Raw genomic sequence first — 24,157 nt, forward strand, 5'->3', positions numbered from 1 at the left:
CGGACCAGAGCATCCTGGAGTACGGGGGTAGTAATAAACCCCTCTAGGACCTAAGTTGGGCCAACCGAAACTGTCTGGGCGGGAACCTCGTCATCAAAGTCAACTTGAGGCTCCACCACTGGTGCTGCTGCTTTGGGCTGAGCTCTGTCCCTACCTCGGCCTCTAGCACGGCCTCGGCCTCGCCCTCTGCCCCTCATGGGAGCTGCTACTGGGGGCTCGGGCTATTGATCGGTGGATAAGGAAGCGCGTGTTCTCGCCATCTGCGAAAGAACAGAGTAGAAATTCAATTAGCATTGATAAACCAAACCGCACAACAGGAAAGAATAAATGTGAAGTTTTTCCTAACTCTATAGCCTCTGGGATAAATACAACTATCTTCGTACTGATCCCCCAAACTCTACTAAGCTTGTCCGTGAACTGTGAGACCTATACAACCTAGAGCTCTGATACCAACTTGTCACGACCCAGATTTCCCACCCTTGGGAGTCGTGATAGCGCCTACTCGTGAAAGCTAGGCAAGTCGCATAATATAGAATCACTAACTCTTCTATTTAGCCTTTTTAACAATTTAAATTAACAAGCGATTAACAATGACATATTAACGATAAATAAATACATGAGGAAGACTTAATCTGATAACTTAGCCAAAACCAGTACGACAATACCAACATACATCTCTACCCGAAATCCGGTGTCACAATATCACGGACCACCTACGAATACTACATACAAATGTCTGGAAAGAAAGGTACGATTTGTCTCTAAAGTAAATAAAAACAGAATACATATAAGGATAGAAGAGAACGTCGGGTCTGCGGACGCCTACAGGACTACCTCGGGATCTCTAACTGGACTGAAGGCAGCCACCCAATGCTACGGTCCAAAAGCTACCGCTCCGAGATCTGCACATAGTGTAGAGTGCAGTATCAACACAACCGACTCCATGTTCTAGTAAGTGCCTGGTCTAACCCCAGCGAAGTAGTGACGAGGCTAGGACCAGACTACCAAATAAACCTGTGCAGTTATATAATATATAGCGGAAAATAAAACAGGAATAAACAAGTAAAGATGGAATGGGGTACATGATGTAGGGGAATATCAATACCATCAGTAAATTAAGGGAAGGGCGTAAGGACAATTTAAAATTTACAGTAAAACGATAAGGAACTCGTTACCAATCTATAAACACTTTGTATTATCAATTGTTGCGGCGCGCAACCCGATCCCAAAACATAATAACACTGTTGTGGCGTGCAACCCGATCCATATCTTTTATCACTGTTGCGGCATGCAACCCGATCCAATTATATTATTTTTGTGGCGTGCAACCCGATCCAATTATACATTATTGCGGCGTGCAACCCGATCCAATTATATCATTGTTGTGGCGTGCAACCCGATCCAAGCATAATATTGTTGCGGCGTGCAACCCGATTCAAATATAATATTGTTGCGGCGCATAACCTGATCCACATATACAGTTCAACACCAATCACAACAAGAGTCCCGGCAAGGGATCAATAAAGAAACAACACTATCCCGGCAAGGGAATCGACAATATAAGTAAATACGTCCAGACAAGGGAAAATCAGTTATAACCAAACTTGTTCCAACATCTAACTACCTCAACTAGCACCAATACTCAGTCATAAGTAATTTCCACGAGAATAATCATAATCCTTGCTCAACACAGAGAATCAACAACTTAGGCATTCGTAGTATTTAATAAAAACACAACAATTTCAATTTAAGACTCACGGTCATGCTTGACACCAATGTATAGATACTCGTCATCATACCTATACGTCATACTCAACAAGTAACATGTAACAAATAGGACAAAACTCCTAATCCCTCAAACTAAGGTTAGACCAAACACTTACCTCGAACTTCCACGGCCAACTCAAGCCTCAAACACTGCTTTTCCTTTAGAATTCGCCTCCAAACAACTCGTATCTAGTACAAATTGATTTAACAACATCAATAAATGCTAAAAAATTCATACCCAGTGCTCAATTATAGGTTTTCTATCATTTTCCCCAAAAAAGTCAAAAATTGACCCTGGCCCGCATGGTCAAAACCCAAGGTTCGTACCAAAACCAGATCACCCATTCACCCACGAGCCCGAATATGTAATTAGTTCCAAAATCCGACCCCAAAACGAGGTCTAAATCCAATTATGCAAAAAGCCCTAACTCTACCCAAATCCTTAATTTTTTACCCTTAAGAACATGATTTAGGCCTTGAAATCTAATGGGTGTTAATGAAAATTGAAGAAAATGAGTCTAAGATTACATACCTATGAATTTGTGATGAAGTTTTCTTTCAAAAATCGCCCAATTTGGAGTTTAAAAGAAGAAGTTATGAAATTTTGATTTATTCCCGAGTGTGCTGTTTACTATTTAAAAATCGATGGGCAGACTTTCATCGTGTTCGCGATGGGTCTGCCGCGTTCGCGAAGAGCGGCCTTCCTCAGGCTTATGCAATCGCGAGTCCTCTTACGCAATCGCGAAGGGTTGACCCTCATAACCTTCGCGTTCGCGGGCCTATGCACGTGTTCACATAGAGGAGTGATTACTTCCCAGACCAGCTCCCCATTTATGCTACGCGTTCGCGGGACGTGAGTCGTGTTCGCGTAGAGCAACCCCCGAGTGATCCACGTTTGCGATCCCTACCTCGCGTTTGCATTTAACAAAATCCACCCGTGCCCATTTTCCCTTTCGCGATCGCGTGAAGGGCTTCGCGATCGCGAAGCACAGAGAGCCTGTGCATCAGAACAACAGTTTTTGCAATTTTTCACAAGTTCAAAACCTTCCGAAACTCACCCCAGCCCTCGGGGCTCCAAACCAAACATGCATACTAACTCAAAAACATCATATGAACTTATCCGTGCAATCAAATCGCCAAAATAACCTCTTAACCAACGAATTTAGCATAGAAATCTAAGAAAATCTCAAAACTTTCAAAGTTTCAACTTTCACAACTACAGGTCCGAATCACCTCAAACAACTTCCGTTTCTTATCAAATTTCACAGACTCGTCTTAAATCACATATAAGATCTGTACCGGGCTCCATAACTAAAATATGGGCTCGATACCATCAAAATTTAAACGCATTTCATTTCCAAAACTCATAAATAATTCCAGAAAATAATTTTCTTTAAAAAATTATTTCTTGGGCTTGGGACCTCGGAACTCGATTCCGGTCATACGCCCAAGTCCCATATTTTTCTACGGACCCTTCGGGACCGTCAAATCACGGGTCCGAGCCCGTTTACCTAGAATATTGACCGAAATCAACTTAAATTCATTTTAAAGGCAAAATTCATCATTTTTCATAGATTTTCACATAATGGCTTTCCAGCTGCGCGTCCGGACTGTGCACGTAAATTGAGGTGATACTGAAAGAGGCTTTTAAGGCCTCGGAACGCAGAATTTATTTCTAAAACAAGTGATGACCTTTTGGGTCATCACAAGATACATTCTCTTGAGACATAATGTGATAAAGCAATTGCTTAAAAAGAAATTTTTATACATATTATGTGTAGTCAAACGAGGATTTGGCAAATCCTTTGACTTATAAGTAAAACATCGAGGGGTTGAGACTTTTGCCAATTTGAGATGTATCAACAATGATGGTAACCCAACCTATGTGATTGGGGATCCCATGAAGTAGGTTCATATGGGTAATAACAAGTCATTAGTTGATCAAATGTGCACTATTAAATTATGTTTCTTCCTATGGTGTGTGTGTATATAGTGCAAGACTGCAAGAAATGTGAGGTTGAGTTATTAAACTCTTAATCCAATAATCTGTAATCTTTTATAGGTGGTGTATTGTGCTGCAGAATACACTTGATGGATGGATCTATATGAGTGTGGAGTGGGGCCGCTCCTATGAAATTTGTGGCAAAAATTTCTAGAGCACTCATGAAAACCAAACGCGCGCATGGCCTATTAGCGCAAAACCGTGATAAACAACAAAGTGTGTGGGGATATAATGTGATAGATAAGACACTAAACTTACAAAAAAATTCTTGGTTAATAGAAGTTTTAAACTTCACCAATTTTTCTGTAAGTTTAATCTTATTTTATCTAGGTCCGGTTCATAGTCCAAGAAACACCAGATTCAACGCATTATGCTCATTATGAAAACCCGGCAAAATTTTGTATTTTACTCTATTACTTAATATTCTTTTTGAGTTATATGGGGGATTGTTGGAAAAATAATTTGATAACTCAAAAAGAAATATTCAAATAATTATGTCTAGGTTCAGTCTCTTAATATAACATTAATGATATTTATTGTACTAATCAATTTGATTTATTCTCTTCATATTTATTTAGTGCAAATATGATTTTGAAATATTGTTCAAAACGGATAAGACAATTAAATAGCCTTAATGGCATTTACTAATATTCAATATTAAGATGTCTTCTTTTGTAACAGAATGTTAGCCTTATATCCATTATTTTTATCATTTAAGGTTATTTGAATATAACTTTGGTTGACTATCAAGAGTTAGCCATCCTACTATATATATATATATATATATATATATATATATATATATATATATATATATATATATATATATATATTTATCACACCTCCTTTTTACTACCCCCATAAGGGGTATAAGGGAGTTTTTTCAATTTAAGTGACAATCGAAACGGAATTATTTATTTAAAATTCAGATTCGCCACTTGGAATAATTTATGGTGTCCCAAGTCACCGGTTTAAAATTCTGAATCGAGGAAAGATTGACTATGTTTTATAGTCCGCGAACACAGAAATCCGAGTACGGAATTCTATTAACCTGGGAGAAGGTGTTAGGCATTCCCGAGTTCTGTGGTTCTAGCAGGATCGCTCAACTGTTATTATTGGCCTATTGATCTGATTTTTTTGAAACCTATGTGCATTTTAAAACTCTTTTTTAAGAACCGCTTTTAATAATCCAATTGTTATACAATTAATTATTTGATTACACGTTGCAAATTATATCACGTGAACCGTACCCACGATCCACAACATGATTATTTTATTAACAAGATTAAATTGTGGCCGTGTCACATAAATGTACCCCCGGATTTTAGTGGTTAAGCGTCACAACTACGTCACGGGAACCGTACCCGTAGTTATGACAATTATATAATTAACGCTCCTAAAGAAAGCTACGAGAGTTTGGAGCATTTTCTAAACTGGCTTTGTATTTATGTGAGGGCCATATGTTATGAATTTTATTTGCGTATGGCGCACCTCAAATTATTTTAAAGAAGAAGGTTTGTATATATACTTTTGAAGGCAAACTAAAGATATTCCTATTTATTTAATTTAAAAAAAAACAAGTACCCCAACCATGTCACGAGAATCGTACCCGTAGTTGTAATAGTTTAATTATGTGCCTAAATCAAACTACGAGATTCATGACGTAATTCCTAAATTAACTCGAGATTTGATTACAAGATATGGTCTTTAACTGAGCTATGCAAGATCACGGAAACTCAGAACCGAGCCCAAAACTTTGATGCAACGCTCAGCTCTGTCGCACTTAAGCTACAGGAAAGAACATTTTTCATCCCTTAGAATCACTTGCAAATGAAATTTAGACTATTAGCAACAACGATACCTCATCAAAAGGAGGGTAACTCTAAATCATTTCAAAGTGTCATCCTAATTAATATTGGAAAAATTTATTAACCCTTTTATATCAACCAATAACCATATTACGTATTAATTCTTGAATTCTATATTAGACCCACAGAACCCGATTAAGAGAACAACACAACGGGATCCACATTTCGTTAAGACTCACAAAAGCATACTATAATTAAACCAAATAGAAACGACACTAAATTGAAAGACAAACAAGAAAACACAAATATCCAAGCATTTCCCAACTGGGTATACAAAGTATATACTGTTCAAAATACCGCATAACCTCACGTAACTGATCAATAGTCAAAATTGAGGCCTCAAATCATCACATAAATGACGAAATGAAACAGAGGAAAAGGAAAACGAGTATCAGAGTGATAAAGGAAAAATTATTATATATTTCAGTGTAATAGAGCATCCAATGACGATTACAGCATTTCGAATCGAAAGTTCATACCTGAAACGCGAATAAAAGTCGAAATATAAACCATAACAATGACCAAATCACCACCGGAACTTCGGCAGCTGAACATCGCTTGAAATCGGAAAGGGTTTGACCCTGTTTTTGGCTCGTCCCAGATCTGTTTTCACTACTGTTCACTCAATTTTTTTGGACCGAAATTCCCCATCTTTGTTTTGTATGTATGTGTGTATTCAAAAACGAAGAAGAAATTGAAGAACAGAGGGTCGTTTGGTTTTGGTTGCTGCGGCATTGGTTTGAGAGTGCCTAAGGCCTGTTTTTAATTTTGTCTCCTGAAGAAGATGATGATCGAAGGTCCCTTTCTCTTTTTTTTTGTGTCAAAACAGCGGAGCCCTCCATAGTATAGGTCTAGGTTTAGGTTATTTCTTGTATTTTGCTAATTAATCCCTAGGTCTTTTGTGTATTAGGTCCCTAGGTTTTAATAAAGATGTTAAGGTTATTGGGCTCAGGGAATGGGCTTGGGAATTATGGGCTAGGTCCGAAAATTAGGCCTAAAAATAGGTTGCTCGAGTCCAAAATTTATTCTTTCCCCACGAACGAGATTAAAAATGCGACCTTATTTATTAATTTATCCTACTTAAGTAAAATAACTATTAAAATAAGACTGACAGTTAAAACAAAACTATTTTTGGGTATTTTTCAAGATTAAAAATGACTACAAATATTAATGAAACTATTATTTTGTAATTTTTATTTTCTTGTAATAAAATAAAGTAAAAGAGTAAAAATGAGTTGAAATAGCTATATTAGGCCTAAATTAAATATTTACGTGCTAAAATATGAAAAAAAATTGGGGAGGGTCGAAAATCACATGTCTACACCTGCCCCTTTTTGACTGGAAACGCGAACAGTTTTCAGACAAAGAACGACTAGACATGCTTTTTGACCCGAGCCTTATTTGGAGAAACTAAAACTAAGAGAAAAGGGGAATGTGACCGAGCCCTGGTATCTGAGCTGTCTACATATCCTTGGCTATAAAGGAATCAGGCCACGTGTAGTTCAGAAGTGAGTGAGATGATGGAGTATGCCGAGGTAGAGAGCCAGTCGAGGTGTCGTTTCGTCGAGGTTCCGGTCCGTGGTCCTGTTATTTCACCAAAATCAAAAGAAATAAAAAAGACTAACTAAGCCTGTCAACTATGAGTTACAAGATTCATATCTATAATCTTCTTAAACTTGATCTTGAGTCTTAAATGGTTCTTCATGCAGACTTTGGATTTGAACCTTGACGCTTGCTAGCTGTAGGTGCTAGTTCATTCTTTTCAGCTTTTTGGACCAAACCCGGACACCACACCATGCTTGTGACTTCAGTCATGTCTTGAGTAGCTCACATTTTCATCAACTTCTGCATCTGGATTCACTTCTTGCCTTTCTCTTTTTTTTTTATTGTGACTAACTTCTGTTGATCACCTTGGACTGTTGACTCGCATTCTTTTCGCGAGCTTCTTTTGTTGCTGACTTGAATTGTATTCTAAAGTGAATTCTCTTATTCTCCAGGTAGGTGCCTGATTGTTGAACTTGAACCGTCCTCCTTTGACCACTGTTTCCTTCCCTTTGTTCTCTGGGTGGGCTCCTGATTTCAAGCATTTGAATTATCTTCCTTTCCTCCGAAACTTGTCTTGTTCTCCCTTTGTTCTCCAGGTGGTCTCCTGATTGCCGAACTTCCTTTGAACCTTGCTGCTTTCCTTTGTTCTTCAAGTGAGCTCCTGATTGTTGTCTTCCTTTGAACCCTGCTGCTTCCCTTCGTTCTCCGGGTGTGCTCCTGATTACCAACAATTGCGCTGCTTTTCCTCGAAACTTGAACGGCTTCCCTTTGTTCTTCAGGCGGGCTCCTGATTGCTGAACTCCTTTGAACCTCATTGCTTCCCTTTGTTCTCTAGGTGGGCTCCTGATTGCTGTCTTCCTTTGAACATTGTTGCTTCCCTTCGTTCTCCAGGTGGTCTCCTGATTACCAACACTTGCGCTGCTTTTCCTCGAAACTTGAACTGCTTCCCTTTGTTCTTCAGGTGGGCTCCTGATTGCTGAACTCCTTTGAACCTCGCTGCTTTCCCTTTGTTCTCCAGGTGGGCTCCTGATTGCTGTCTTCCTTTGAATATTCCTGTTTCCCTTCGTTCTCCAGGTGGGCTCCTAATTGATGTCTTCCTTTGAACATTGATGCTTCCCTTCGTTCTCTAGGTGGACTCCTGATTACCAACACTTGTGCTGTTTTTCCTCGAAACTTGAACTGTTTCCCTTTGTTCTTCAGGTGGGCTCCTGATTGCTGAACTCCTTTGAACCTCGCTCCTTTTGAACCTGATTACAACAAAAGACAAAAAAAAAGAAATTTTTCTGCCCCAGTTTGATATCGGGAACATATGTGAGTGTTAACCGAATCATGGTACCCGAAAGCTCTAAGAATTTAAAAGCTAAATCCCATTATCCAGGAGGGTCCTGAAAATTTATAATTAAATCTCATCTTAAGAGTGACAACTTCAAAGCTAAATTCTATTTCCTAAAGGTAAAGCTTACGCTAAATCTTCTTATCTATGAAGGTCTTAAAACTTAAAACTAGATCCCATTATCCAGGAGGTCCTGAGAACTTTAAATTAATCTCATTATCCAGGAGGGTCCTGAACACTTAAATTAAGTCTCAATATCCAGGATGGTCCTGAGAGGCCGAGAATGAACTTACCTGAGCCGCGCTCTCTTCCTAAGGATCTCTGTAGACCGAACAAAATTCCTTGCCCCTAAACCACGCTTTTCCTCATGGAGGGTTCCTGTAGATCGAACAAATATTCTTTCTACTTCTCAAACCGTCTTTGTGCTGACAAAATTTGAGCACGACACTTGAAAAAATTTAAACTTCCAAGCTTTGATTTGGACACAATTTTCGTGCCTGTTTCAAACAAAGAGAACTTGTGAGTTTATAAATATGGTGGTTGGTTTGTGGCCTTGATTTTGAGGGCGATTGCTCCTTCACTTCCCATGATAACTTTGATTTCAACTCGAAAGACCTTGCTTGTTTATAACCACTTTCTCTGTCACCCTTACCACGGAAAATACCTCTGATCCGTTCAAACCCAATACAATTCATCTATTGCATTGTGCTTAGGCATTGACATATACTGAGCCTTTGTGTTTCATAAGAATCCCAAAGCACGTCAATTGCCACCCACTTAGTGCGCATGCTGTTCTTTCCTAACTTAACCCACTGGCCTTGGCCTTGAGGTCTATTGCCCCTTCACTTGCCATGATAACTTTGATTTCCGCTTGGAAGACCTTGCTTGTCATTGGTTAACCATTTTCTCTGTCAACCTTATCACAGAAAGTACCTCTGATCCGTTTAAACCCAATACCCTCTATCTATTGCATTGCTCATAAATTGACCCATATAGAACCTTTGTATTTTACATGAATCCAAAACACGTTGAGTGTTGCCAACTCAGTGCGTCTACTGTTCTTTTTTTGACTTATGCCACTTTGATGTGCCAGACATATTCCGTTTGTGCAATTGGAAAGCTGGTAGCAAATTTTGTAGTCATTTCTCATATGTTCCGACCAAACAGACTCAGGAAGAGGAAGTAAACAAGACAAAGGAACAGAGTAAAGGACAATGGAAGGATCATTCCTAACAAGAAAATTACAAAGTAGAAACTTATCGGATGTGGATACCAACTCTAATGACCATGACATGCATTTTTGTATTAATGACCTAATCTATCAAGAAAGTCTAATGTTCAACTCTTGTTGTACCTTTTCGCCGTGAAACTGGGCTTCAATGCTCCGATTATTCTATCTGATTCTCGATTCCTATTCGACTTGTGGGGCCCGAAGGGTTTTCACCATCAAGCCTCTCTCATTTTGTTCCTTCTCTCAACTCACCATCGCCCTATGGTGCCTGTGAAGGTTTTCACCAATAAGACTCTCTCATTTTGTTCGTTTCTTCTTATTTTCTTTGATTCTGCAGATGACAAAGCATTAACCATGGTAAAAACATCATATACTCTGGGCATGTCTAAACTCAGCACTCTCAAAGATTATCTAGGAGGTCTATTTTGGACTGCAATATGGCTTTTGGATAGGGTTAGAAAGAAGGGACATGCCTCCGTCAATTCGGAGAAAACTTCCTTGACTTTATCTTGTAACTTTAGATGCACTTGAACTCAAAGTTGCTTGCTCCAAATCATCCGGGATGCACTCTCCCTTAACGAATTCTTGTCGCCCTATTAACTTTCCAAATTATCTTCCCCAGTTTCACACAATTCGGGCTTTAAGTGATCTCAAAATCCCTTTACTTAATTCGATCAAATGTCCTTATTATCTTCAAAATTGTTTCATTGTTTCGTGATTAAACTAACTTTAAAACCAGGCCTAGAATTATGCATGCATATCATGTCACTAGAGCCAGCATGAGAAAAGAAAAAAACTATAAAAGGAGAATAGAGCTAAACAAAAAATGACCAGAGATAACAGAAAACAGGAAATTGCATTAGACAGACGGTGAAAGGGTTTGAACAACAAGACAAGCAAAATAAACTGGGGTACAACCCTGGAACAAAACTAGACAACACTAAACGAGCTACTACGACTAAACAAACTAGGCAAAATAAAAGGATAGAAGGGTTCGAGTCACAAAGCAATATTCGGATTACAACCCTAAAAATAATCCGAACAACAGAAATGACAACAAAATAAACCACCACAACTCCTCCCCGGGATAACCAAGAATGGAGCGTCTTTCCAATTACCAGGCACAATATCTTAGCCACTGGGTTTCGCATCACCATTACTAGGACCTTCACAAGTCTTCACCACATTGACTTTAGCGAATTGCGTTTGGGTCCCTTTTGCCGGCTCGTTTTTAAGATCAAGCTTTGATAGCGCTGAAAGCTTCGCAGCACGTGGACCTCTGAGGACCTCAGAAGAATTCTCATATTCCTTTTCAAAACAAATCATACCCACTGTATGCGTCTCATTATGAACAGGCGATGTACTTTGGCTAGTGTCTACTGCATCTGGATTTTGCACGATAATGTCACCTGCATCAATAAGCTTCTGAATTGCTTTTTTCAGGTGCCAACACTTTTCTGTGCTGTGACCCGGGGCATTAGAGCAATATGCGTACCTTTGAGAAAAATTAAACTTCTTTGGCAGAGGGTTTGGCATTTTTATCTGAATCGGCTTCAGCAGGTCCAATTGCCTCAACCTTTGGAACAAACTGGCATACGATTCTCCAATATAAGTGAAAGCCTTTTCTTTTTTCTGTTGTCTTTTCAGTTTGTATTCTAGCCTCGGTTGGAACCTTTTGCGAGCAGGTGGCTGATATGCTTGAGGGGGCGGGTAAGACATTTGGGGAAGTGGTGCGGGCCATCGCGGGCCTCGCGGGTGTGGAGCATATGGTGGTGCATTATGGATAGGGTAATGGGAAAGTGATGTTTGACTTTGGGGTTTCTGTAGAGAGAAGTAGCATTGGGAAGGATCATCTGGTGCACAAGGATATCCATGGGGTCGATGTCGAGGCTGAAAGCGTTGAGCAGGAATGCCCAGTGGATCATCTTTTCTACTTCTCTTTCTTTTACCCAAACTTACTGGGATGTTCTGAATGTCTTCCGTAATATCTTTCATTGCCGAATAACTCATGATTTTGCCTGACTTGATTCCCTCTTCTACCATCTCCCCCATTTTTACCACATCATTGAAAGGTTTACCCAAGGTCAGAATCAAATGACTGAAATAGGTGGGCCCCCGGGCTTGTAGGAAAAGCTCAACCATTTCTTCTTCACCAATCGGGGGACTGACTCGAGTAACTTGCTCCCTCCATCTGAGCCCAAACTCCCTAAAGCTTTCCTCCGATTTCTTTTCCATCTTAGATAGGGAGGAGCGGTCTGGGGTAATGTCTAATTTGTATTGAAAGTGTTAAACAAAATCTTGAGCCATGTCGCCCAATGTATGTCACTTACCGACATCTTGACGATTATGTCATTCCAAAGCTGCCCCATCAAGATCTCACTGAAATACGCCATCAACAAATCATCTTCCTCGCCAACACTTCTCATTTCCCTGCAATAACCCCTCAGATAGGATACCGGATCTCCACGCCCCTCATACAAATTGAACTTTGGCACTTAAAACCCCACAGACAGATGAACATCAGGGAACATATGAATCTGATATCTCATCCCTTACATGCTCTTTAAGGACTGTTCTATACCTTTCAGCTTCCTGGATATTTCATCTCGCCCTCCTTTTCTTATGACCTTTTCATTTTCAGCATGAGGCTCATTCCGAGGGCTCTGCTTGTATGAGTCAAGAACTTTGTGGGCAACCTCTGAGGGGTAGTATTAGGCATCATGAGCTTTGAGTGGGTATTCATTGTTGGGGATAGTGGATATGACAGGAGGGCAATTTTGGGGAAAGGTAATTGGAGGACGAGTGATGGATCTACTAGGGTGATTGGGAAGGTTGTGATAAGCGAGAAAATCTGGAGAGTATGGGGAATCATCTGGCACTATGTCTGGAGTTTGGTAAGGGTAGCATCTAGGAAGGTAAGTGGTGGCGATGGTGGTGCTTTCCCAGTCATCCAAGCCCGATTCATGTCTGTCATGTGTTGTCTTAACATCCTCACCTCTTCAACCAACCCATTGTCTTATTCAACCAATTGCTTTTGGGCGCCCGTATCAACCAACTCAGTTCTGTTGCCATCTGTCATTGCCTTTCAACTTTATGTTGTAGAGAAGAGTTACCACTTTAAGAACCACAAACTAACCACCTTTCTGCTATAATGAAGATAACAAAAGGAAAAAAAATGAAGTCATCACATTACCGTTAGGGTATTTAACATAAGATAATCTCACTTTATGTGCAATGCACCTAGCCAGAGTTATTGGTTCTAAAATGACTCCGAGGGTACGAAGGTCAGTTGGCATCATCCCAATTTGTTCATCTCAATCCTCTCTTTTCTTTGCTTTTCTAGCACTTGCTTGCTCATTTTCCTTCCTTTTTATTCAGATTATCGCTCTTTTCTTTCCTCTCATTTCTCACATCCCATAATTTCACCTTTTTTTTCCTTTTTTTTTCTTTTGTTTTAATAAAAAGAAAAATGATTCGATCGAACCCTAGGTAGGTTGCCTACGTATCATGACGCCGCATGAATCAGATCTTTGCGTAGTTCGGGAAGATCAGGAATAAAGTAAACAAACTAACGTTCCCATTTTTTTACCTTAATGAATACTCTGATGAGAAATTATTAAGGAAAGCCCATTAGAAGAGAGAAATATTTTTTGATTCTTGTTTCTTAGATAGGAAACCTAAAGGATGAACCAAAGAAAAATATTTTGATTTTCGTTTGATATCCTGAAAGAAAGATTTCGAACCAAGAAATGAAAAAAATAAAAACAAATGTTTTTGGATTTAATTTGATTACCTAAGGGAGAAACTCTGAAAATAAACCAAAGATAAAGTACATTTTTTTCTTCTATGTACAATATCCTAAAATTCTAGCAGAAATAAAAAGAATTTTTTTTCATTTTTTGTTAATTTCCCAAAGAAGAACCTCAAAAGAAAATCTTTTTTGGATTTTTGGAACTAAAATCTTAAAGAAAACTTTTAAAGAGGTACTAAAAGAAAATTCTCTTTTTTTTTTGAATTTTTAGTCTTAATGTACTAAAAGGAAATATAACTGTCATTTTTTTTATTTTGAGTTCTAGAAATTAATTTCCTAAAGGAAAACCACGTTGAAAGAATTAATATTCTCAAAAAAACTTCTAATAGAAATATAAAACGCGAAATCTCTTCTTCTTTTTTGAATTTTTGAGTTACAGCACACTTTTTTAAATAAAAGGTAGAAAGTAGAATAACAAAGACTCGACATTATTGTACAAAACTAGAAAGTAAAAGACGACATAAAATGAAGAACAGACTCAAAACATAAAAAAAAAAATAAAACAAATCTCCTTAAGCAACTCTTGAATGAGCGATCCTTACTGGATGGTCACAGAGTGTCTGTGATGCTCAAACTCCGGTAAGTAGATCCACACATGTATAAAAAAAAAAACTCAAAACAACACTAGGTGAGACAATAACACTCCCTATTATACGCATGCAAGACATGATTGAGGCTATTTTTGCAAAATAGCTTATGTGACCAAAAGGTGGCTAGAAGTGCAAAATTTGACTAAGACCCCGCAAAGCCAAGAACCTAAGATTCACTAGGAAGACTGAACCCTATATGGGTTGCCTACGTATCACGCCCCGAAAGACGAGAATCAGGTATGCGTAGTTCGGGCAAATTGGATACGGGCGAGAAATAAAAATAACAACTAATTCAGAGAAAAAAAATATTTTTGTCTTTTGTTTTGAAAAATGATGAAACATGTAAACTCTTTTTGGATTTTCTTTTTTCTCTTTTTTTTTGGTTTTTTTTTTATTTTCGGAAAATGATGAAAAAGTGCAAAATCTTTTTTTGACTTTTCATGCTTTTTTTTTTCCTTAACAAAAATGTGACAGAAAATATAATCGGGCCCTACTTGCTTTATTTTTCACACTTCACCCTCTTTTTCTCTTTTTTTTTCTTTTTCATTTGCCCTCATCTATCATTGATCCGCCAAATGACCCTTTTACCCTTGAAAATTGTAACATGTAGCACATAGGATGCATCAGGATGGTCTTTTATTTTTGGGCACACCTGTCCTAGACGGACCTAGCCCCTGTGTTGAGTCCCCAAAGTCAGATGCACATGATGCAAACAAACGTTCCTACTAGGGATCCGGCATGAGGCTGAGTTATTATAAGTTCAAAACCTGGGTATGTTGTTCTAGACTTGTGTACCCGAGCGGATAACTCGAGCCGAGGGGGGCTACGTACCGGGAACCAAAAGCCATCCGGCTTTGTAACTTTTCTGAGCCTCTTCCTAATTTAAGGTATGACACTAACAGAAGAGGAGTCATGTCAGCGTGCACATTCCTGGAAATGAGAAGAAAAGGGTTTCGTAGCAGTTTATATACAATTCAAATAATATCAAAGTGGTAAAAACCCGACATTTAGCATATTAGGCTCACACACGTAAAAAATCAGATAATAAACAAAGCCAAATATAACGATTATTTTAAGCTTGAATTCTTGAACCCTGAACCAGAGATTCTGGGTTCTTGTCCCCAGCAAAGTCGTCAGAGCTATCACACCTCTTTTTTACTACCCTCGTAAGGGATATAAGGGAGTTTTTCTAATTTAAGTGACAATCGAAACGGGATTATTTATTTAAAATTCAGAGTCGCCACTTGGGATAATTTATGGTGTCCCATGTCACCGGTTTAAAATCCCGAATCGAAGAAAGATTGACTCTGTTTTACATTCCGCGAACACAGAAATTCTGGTAAGGAATTCTGTTAACCTGGGAGAAGGTGTTAGGCATTTTCGAGTTCCGTGGTTCTAGCACGGTCGCTCAACTGTTATTATTGGCCTATTTATCTGATTTTAAAACATCTTTGAAACCTATGTGCATTTTAAAACTCTTTTTTAAGAACCGCTTTTAATAATCCAATTATTATACAATTAATTATTTGATTACACGTTGCAAATTATATCACGGGAACCGTACCCACGATCCACAACATGTTTATTTTATTAACAAGATTAAATTGTGGTCGGGTCACATAAATGTACCCCCGAATTTTAGTGGTTAAGCGTCACAACTACGTCACGGGAACCGTACCCGTAGCTATGACAATTATATAATTAACGCTCCTAAAGAAAGCTACGAGAGTTCGGAGCATTTTCTAAACTGGCTTTGTATTTATGTGAGGGCCATATGTTATGAATTTTATTTGCGTATGGCGCATCTCAAATTATTTTAAAGAAGAAGGTTTGTATATATACTTTTGAAGGCAAACTAAAGATATTCCTATTTATTTAATTTAAAAAAAAAAACAAGTACCCCAACCACGTCACGAGAATCGTACCCGTAGTTGTAATAGTTTAATTATGTGCCTAAATCAAACTACGAGATTCATGACGTAATTCCTAAATTAACTCGAGATTTGATTACAAGATATGGTCTTTAACTGAGCTATGCAAGATCACGGAAACTCAGAACCGAGCCCAAAACTTTGATGCAACGCTCAGCTCTGTCGCACTTAAGCTACAGGAAAGAACATTTTTCATCCCTTAGAATCACTTGCAAATGAAATTTAGACTATTAGCAACAACGATACCTCATCAAAAGGAGGGTAACTCTAAATCATTTCAAAGTGTCATCCTAATTAATATTGGAAAAATTTATTAACCCTTTTATATCAACCAATAACCATATTACGTATTAATTCTTGAATTCTATATTAGACCCACAGAACCCGATTAAGAGAACAACACAACGGGATCCACATTTCGTTAAGACTCACAAAAGCATACTATAATTAAACCAAATAGAAACGACACTAAATTGAAAGACAAACAAGAAAACACAAATATCCAAGCATTTCCCAACTGGGTATACAAAGTATATACTGTTCAAAATACCGCATAACCTCACGTAACTGATCAATAGTCAAAATTGAGGCCTCAAATCATCATATAAATGACGAAATGAAACAGAGGAAAAGGAAAACGAGTAACGAAATTTTCAGAGTGATAAAGGAAAAATTATTATATATTTCAGTGTAATAGAGCATCCAATAACGATTACAGCATTTCGAATCGAAAGTTCATACCTGAAACGCGAATAAAAATCGAAATATAAACCAGAACAAAGACCAAATCGCCACCGGAACTTTGGCAGCTGAACATCGCTTGAAATCAGAAAGGGTTTGACCCTGTTTTTGGCTCGTCCCAGATCTGTTTTCACTACTGTTCACTTGATTTTTTTGGACTGAAATTCCCGATCTCTGTTTTGTATGTGTGTGTGTGTATTCAGAAACGAAGAAGAAGATGAAGAACGGAGGGTCATTTGGTTTTGGTTGTTGCGGCGTTGGTTTGAGAGTGCCTAAGGTCTATTTTTTATTTTGTCTTCTGAAGAAGATGATGATCGAAGGTCCATTTCTCTTTTTTCTGTGTCAAAACGGTGGACCCCTCCATAGTATAGGTCTAGGTTTAGGTTATTTCTTATATTTTGCTAATTAGTCCCTAGGTCTTTTGTGTATTAGGTCCCTAGGTTTTAAGAAAGGTGTTAAGGGTATTGGGCTCAGGAAATGGGCTTGGGAATTATGGGCTAGGTCCAAAAATTAGGCCTAAAAATAGGTTGCTCGAGCCCAAGATTTATTCTTTCCCCCCGAACGAGATTAAAAATGCGACCTTATTTATTAATTCATCCTACTTAAGTAAAATAACTATTAAAATAAGACTGACAGTTAAAACAAAACTATTTTTGGGTATTTTTCAAGATTAAAAATGACTACAAAATATTAATGAAACTATTTTTTTGTAATTTTTATTTTCTTGTAATAAAATAAATTAAAAGAGTAAAAATGAGTTGAAATAGCTATATTAGGCCTAAATTAAATATTTACGTGCTAAAATATGAAAAATCTTGGGGAGGGTCAAAAATCACATGTCTACAATATTATGTAGTCCTTTCATTAGAAGACAGATTTGAAGACAAAATTTTCTTCTCTTTTCTTGTAGTTTGCTGGATTATCTTTGTTAATCTTTGTTGTTTCTGCTCCTAGTTTATACTAGAAGAGTTTGTTGAATCCTGAAGGATACGCCTAATTTTATTTATCACGATATGGACGAAATATCTTTAAGGACAATGTCTTTGACACATCTCAAGCTAAATCTTATTATCCATAATCTAATACCTTCCAATATTTTTCCAACAAATATATAATTAATGACTAAAGGTTGGTAAGTTTAAACTTATTTGGAACATTTCTATAACATTCAGAAAAGATTATATAGTAGAAGTGAGGAAAAAGGTAAACTAAAGAGAAAAAGCAGATCGGACACCATAATTCCGTGTGAATACGTGTCTATTTGCTTAATAAGCCATTTATATTTAAGTATGAACTGCTTTTACATCGTTTATATATTATGGTTAAAGAGATATCTTACTCCCTCCGTTTCACAATAAGAGCTCGTTTGACTTACTCCCTCCGTTTCACATTAAGAGCCCGTTTGACTTAGCTGATTTAGAGTAGCTCATAAGCATTATATGTTAAAAAGTACTTTTAAGCGTTGAAACTGATTTAAAAAATAAGCAGTTATGTATTTGAATAAAAGAGCTGAAATTAATATTAAGCAGCTGAAAAACTGGCTATACGAAGAGTTTTGTTTTAAAAAGAAATATTTTAAAAATAGAATAGTAAATATTTTGGTCAACCTAAAGTGCTTATAAGCTAAAATTTAATAAGTTATGGGAGACCAACTTATGGCTTTTGGCTTATAAGCATTTAACTTATAAGTACTTTTAATTTTACCAAACGCGTAGATAAGGCAAAAAGCGCTTATAAGCCAGTTTGACCAGCTTACTTAGCCAAACACCCTCTAAGTGATCAATTTGCTTTAGGCACACCCATTAAGAAAATACTAAAATCTAGACAGAAATAATTAGTGCGAATAAACTACTCTTAATTAAATATTGCAACATAATGTAATGTGAAGAATAAAAGACTTTTTAGGGATACATACATAAGGGTAATTTTGAAAAAACAAATTGAATTTTGTCTTGATTATACAAATGGACACTTAGTTTGGACCAAAATAAAAAAGTAAATTGTTCACCTATTGTGAGACAGAAGGAGTAGTGTTTAAAGGATAAAACATTCGTCGGATTGTTGGAACTACAATCCACATTTATCCCATTCATCTATAAACTGCACAAACTTTTCGATCTAGTATGAATTTCCACAAACTACAAATCCACATGGTCGTGTTTTTAAATCTCGTTGCAATCTTTCCAACTCTTTTGCACATTTAAACAAAAGGCTCTCTCGTTTGCACCTACAGCACTGAAAGCAATCTGCTAATTGATTATTAGTACAAAAAAAAAAATCAAGTAATAGCTGGCTGATAAAGGAAAATTAGAATGAAATGTGACTATCAGCAGAATAGACTCCATAAAGGAGATGTTGAGGAAATCCAATATCAATAACAGTAAGCTATTTTCTTACATAGGAAGTCTTTCATACTTAGAAAAAGAGGTGATCTGAGATTTTAGGTCATCGTCCAACTGGAAACGTGACCTTGAGAATGTATATCCATGGCTCCTCAGATAGCCATGAGATCACCATATTGGCGCATCAAAATGATGGAACCTGCAAAGAGTGCTGAAGCTCGAAGCAGTTTCTGCAAAAAGGTATGCAAAACCAAAAGTTAAATAGGACGTGAGACTAAAATGCTATCATTTTGTTTCGGACAAGCACAAAAATAATGTACTATTATCTGCTTAAATTTTTAAACAAGCATGACAAATATTCGTTGATATAACCATTGAACATCGGATATACCACCAAGAACCTGCAAAGCGACTTATTATGAACAATAAAACTGCTTTCATCCACCCATATTTTTGAGGGGCGTGGGGCAGAAGCTGTTTACGAATAGCTAACTGACACGCCTACATTTCATTTTCTCCAGGCAATTTTTCTTTTAAATGGTTATACCTTTATAGGGTAGGGGTAAGGTCTGCGTACACACTACCCTCCCTAGACCTCACTTATGGGATTAAACTGGATTTGTTGTTGTTGTTGTTGTTGTTGTTATTCTATTCATTGAAAAGCATCGGTTCGATATGCTTCTTATGTACCCCATAAAACATTGACTAGCAAAATCACAATGTATGTAACAGCTGCAAACAAAATCAGATTACAGAGTCAAGATAATGGTAAATTAATTATTAGTCATTATCGAATACACAGTATCAAACAAGAATGAGATGATATTTGACAAAGAAATTACACATTCAATATAGTGAGCACGGGTTGAATACATAGTATCAAACACAAATGAGATGATCTTTTAACAAAGAAAGCACATGTTTAATATGGTTAGCATGGGTGGTTTTAGTTTTGGGCTTACAAAAATTAAATCCACTCCAGCACCACATTTACAGGTCTCAGTCTTAAGGTCTTAAGTCCAACCAATAAATTTCTTTTGCACCGGCTGGGCACGGTAGATTTTGGAAACTCGGGCACACTGTCAGTTTAAACGTCAGACAACAAAATCCAGCATATAGGCTAGTTAAGGGCATCTTTATCAGATGTAATCTCACCAACTAAACCTTATTGGTTCTACATCTGCATCAACACAATCCCGAGTAGACCAACATACATTATCATCTTTTGATCAAGAGGGAAGATCAACTATGCTGAAACTATGAACAGGGCCCAAATAAAAAGGATGAACAGGGCCCAAATAAAAAAACGAACAGGGCACAAATCAAAATTAGTTGAGAAATGTTTTCCACGAGAACAATATCCTTTTTTTCTGACCCAAATTTAAAATAAACAAACAGGGTTCAAATCAAAATTAGTTGAGAAATGCTTTTCACAAAAAAAAACTCTTTTTGTTCAGACCCAAATCCCAAAAGAAAATTTATGGTCTCATAAAAAGCCTGTAGACCAAAAAAGTGACAACAAACAAGCATACAAAATTTGTTCTTGAAGCACACAAAATATATTTTTGCTGGAAATTCTTCTCTTACTAAAGAATAGAGCTGAAAAAATCAAGGGATTTGCAATGTTATCCCCTCAACAACTGCTGATTAGGTACACATCGACATGGTCATACACAAAACAGAATCCAAAGAAAATATGCAGGATTCTGGTAAACAACTAGAGCTATTTTTGTTAAGCAATATAATCTGTATCCTTTCACCCCCTTCCCCTCCTCCAAAACAACAAGGTTGGTAACCGAACATGTCCACGAAAAGTTGCATTGTTGACCAAAGCTTTGCACACAAAAAAATTATGGTCATGTTGTTGATGTAAGTGATAGGCTTCCAAAAGTCCCCTCCCCCCCCCACCATATCCTTCCTCTGTTTCTTCGCTCATACTTGAAATATAAGTTCCAACATGTAATCCTCTTATATTACCTCAAAAACAGACCCCAGCGCAAAGTTCAGCGGCGATCTCTCTTGAGAATTAGTAACATCATTAGCTTTTTTTATTATAAATTTATGACTAAGCAATCCATAGGTTCAAAACTGGGAGGAGTATAGGCCCGCCCTCTATCCTGCTCCCACTTAAATACGAGAAATTGCAGGCAGTGGTGGAGCAACATAGCTCCAAGGGGTGTCAATTATGTTTTATGCATATACACTACGTATTGAATATGAATCCCCTTCACTTCTTCGTGTATTTATGTTTTTCAAATTTTTTAACTTCCCTTAGTGAAAATCCTAGTTCCGCTATTGATTGCAGGGTTCAAACTCGTAAAATACACCATCCTCACCGCTGAACCAAAGCCCTAGGGGTTTTACCTTTTCATTAACTTGTTAACCCAATTACTTTTATTAAAATTTAACAATCAATCAACTACATCTCAATTGAAAACTAGTTAAAGTCGGCTATATATATAAATCCTCTGTATCCATTCTGCTTCATTCAATCCACTTCATTTAAAGTATTAGATAAGTTGTATTTAAGCAAATTAGGGACAGATCAAAAAATTCTATCACCTATTACTTCTAAGAAAGAAGAGGAAAAGGAGTTACCATGTTGAGATTCCACTTTTCCTCATCATGGACCTGAGAATTCCAGAAAGCTTTGACTTTGTTCAACGATATCACTGAATCCGCCATTGAATTGAAGATGGTACAAGTGAGAGCCGCGATTTTGAGTGTACTCTTTTTAGGGTTTACTTTTTTTTTTTTTTAAGGATTTAGGGTTTAAAACTTTAAAGTCTGTATATTATGGAGGTTACCTAACAAGGGTATTCTAGTAAACTTACCCACTTTTGATGCTTTTTCTTTTAAATTTATTATAAATTTCTTTTTTGCTTTGCGATTTTTCTACGTGGTTTATTAGCTTTCTGTTTGACAGCGTGCATAAGAATAATGCTAAATAGAATATATTAGTAATACTGTTATTTGTTATGATTGCATTAGCTATGCTTACATATTTTTTATCCATTTTTGGTTTGATTTATATAGCATTGTACAATTTCTAAAAGAATTGTTTGTTTTCAAAAATACTCTCCCATTACTTTATCGTTTTTAAAAAAATACATGTTGAGAAATATTTTTATAAAAAAAGGTTTTAGAAATATTATTTCATTTGTCTACCTATATTGTAGTATAGAACTGAATATTTATTTATAAAACAGAAAATATGCTAAGTATTTATTTATATACTAGGGATATAATTTTATTTCCCACTTTCTTGAATTACTAGGCAAATGAAGTTCGATTTAAGAAAATGAAAGGAAAATGAGTTGATTATAAGTGCATTCCAATACATAATAGTAGAGTAAGGATTTATAAATTTATAATGAAGAAATTGACGAAGTATAGATATAAATAGCGGGAGCAATTTCAATATCAAACTTGCATTAATATAATAACATATTTTAATCAAGCTATTTTTTAAGGGCAATTTTATCTTTAACTAAATTAATGCATACATTAAAACTCATTGCATTGTTAATCCCATGATTTTCTATGCATTAATTATGCATAGGATAATAGCAAATAGGGTATATAACTAATGTTTGCATAGCTAATGCATAAGTTCAAAAAGTGTACAAATAAAATATTATTAATACATAAAACTAATGCATACATTATTTTATTTAATGCATCCTACCTAACGACCCCGAATGGAATTGTTGGGATAATGAATTGGAAAAACATAAAACTTATATGGCATATAGACATCAAGAAATTGTGAATTAAGCTATTTAAATTCAAATATTTCTTTTTGCTAAATTCCTTTAATCACAAGTATAATGATGCATTAATTTTTTATTTATATAGAAACTGCCTAGAGAAACTCGCAGCCGCAATCCTTTGGGTGAACACTGGTTAATCTGTTTATGTTACAATAGCTGGTAAACTACACAGAAAATGTAGGCTGCACTAGGCAAGCTCACTCAACTAACTCAGTCAACCCTTCCAGTGTAATGATGCGTTAAATTAATCTGATATTATCACAAGTATAATGATGTGTTAAATCAATTTAATTTTAGAAAGTTCTAAGCACTAAAGGACAATAAGTTCGGTTTTTTGGGTATTTTATGAAAGAATGTGAATCTCTAATTTAACATAGAGTAAGTTTGGATTCTCATTGTCATTGAGAGAGAAAAAATATTTGGTTGAAGTTCAAAAAAGGAAAACTTTGAGATTGCAGTTGGAAAATAGTTTGTGATTGTGTTTAGATATGAAATCCACTTGAAAAAAAATTAAAGCAGCGATTGACACAGGATAATTTTTAATATTAGTAGTAGGAAATCAAATTCATTTCATTTTATTTTGATATTAGCCAAAATCCGGTCTAGTGCCGGACTTTTACCTTCTTCGATGCCATTTACTAGAAAATACTTCTATATTATGTATAAATTTTTAATTAATATTTTTTTTTTTTAGAAAAGAATCAATTTAGTTAGCATATTTGCAATTGCAGTGGAGAAATAACACGGAATTGTCAGAGTTATTGCTACGGAATTGACAACTCATTTGAAATATACGAAAGAAATTGACGAATTCATTCTGTCAAAAGATTTCGGTCAATTTTATTGATAATCCCTTTGGTCTCCATCTTCTAAACAAATTGAACCGCGGCTGGAATTATTGGTCGGTGGTGATTGTCACGGTGTGTTAGAGCAACCCTTAATTCTACAATCTAAACCCTAATCATAATTGAGAGAGAAGAGCGTAGAAAAATACTGCGGAGTATATACTTTAATGTACACACTAAGTGTACTTATATAGAGAATATTAGGGTTAACTAATAACCCTATTGGGCCTTAAAGCACCCCTTATGGGTGGACCCAATTTTCCTACATCTCTCACTCACACATAATGGGAGTGTTCATCTAATATGAGAAACATATTCTCATCTCCTCAATCATTCATACAGGGAAGTAGATCGTGCGACCAGCATACTGTGAGAGCT

The 24,157-nt window shown here is 36.7% G+C and overlaps 1 protein-coding gene and 1 long non-coding RNA gene across 4 annotated transcripts; both read right to left on the reverse strand.

The window, feature by feature from the left end:
* Nucleotides 1–623: 623 nt before the first annotated feature.
* On the reverse strand, nucleotides 624–13,500 carry LOC138880427 (uncharacterized). 3 transcript variants are annotated; one of them, XM_070160557.1, is made up of 4 exons: nucleotides 6,117–13,500; nucleotides 1,884–1,956; nucleotides 1,176–1,464; nucleotides 624–902 (listed from the first exon to the last, which is right to left on the reverse strand). In XM_070160557.1, exon 1 carries the CDS (start codon nucleotides 11,979–11,981, stop codon nucleotides 10,878–10,880), a length of 1,104 nt encoding a protein of 367 aa, XP_070016658.1. In that variant the 5' UTR covers nucleotides 11,982–13,500; the 3' UTR covers nucleotides 624–902; nucleotides 1,176–1,464; nucleotides 1,884–1,956; nucleotides 6,117–10,877. The 3 variants fall into 3 exon arrangements, with proteins under 3 accessions (XP_070016658.1, XP_070016657.1, XP_070016659.1); XM_070160556.1 differs by lacking the exon at nucleotides 1,884–1,956; XM_070160558.1 differs by lacking the exons at nucleotides 1,176–1,464; nucleotides 1,884–1,956.
* Nucleotides 13,501–18,684: 5,184 nt separating this feature from the next.
* LOC104211160 (uncharacterized) lies at nucleotides 18,685–19,314 on the reverse strand. Its single transcript, XR_011403229.1, has 2 exons — nucleotides 19,217–19,314; nucleotides 18,685–19,065 (listed from the first exon to the last, which is right to left on the reverse strand). It is a non-coding gene; the product is annotated as an uncharacterized lncRNA (long non-coding RNA).
* Between the last annotated feature and the right edge of the window lie 4,843 nt (nucleotides 19,315–24,157).

The sequence above is a fragment of the Nicotiana sylvestris genome, chromosome 10 (genome assembly GCF_000393655.2).
Source record: "Nicotiana sylvestris chromosome 10, ASM39365v2, whole genome shotgun sequence".
Lineage (NCBI taxonomy): Eukaryota > Viridiplantae > Streptophyta > Magnoliopsida > Solanales > Solanaceae > Nicotiana > Nicotiana sylvestris.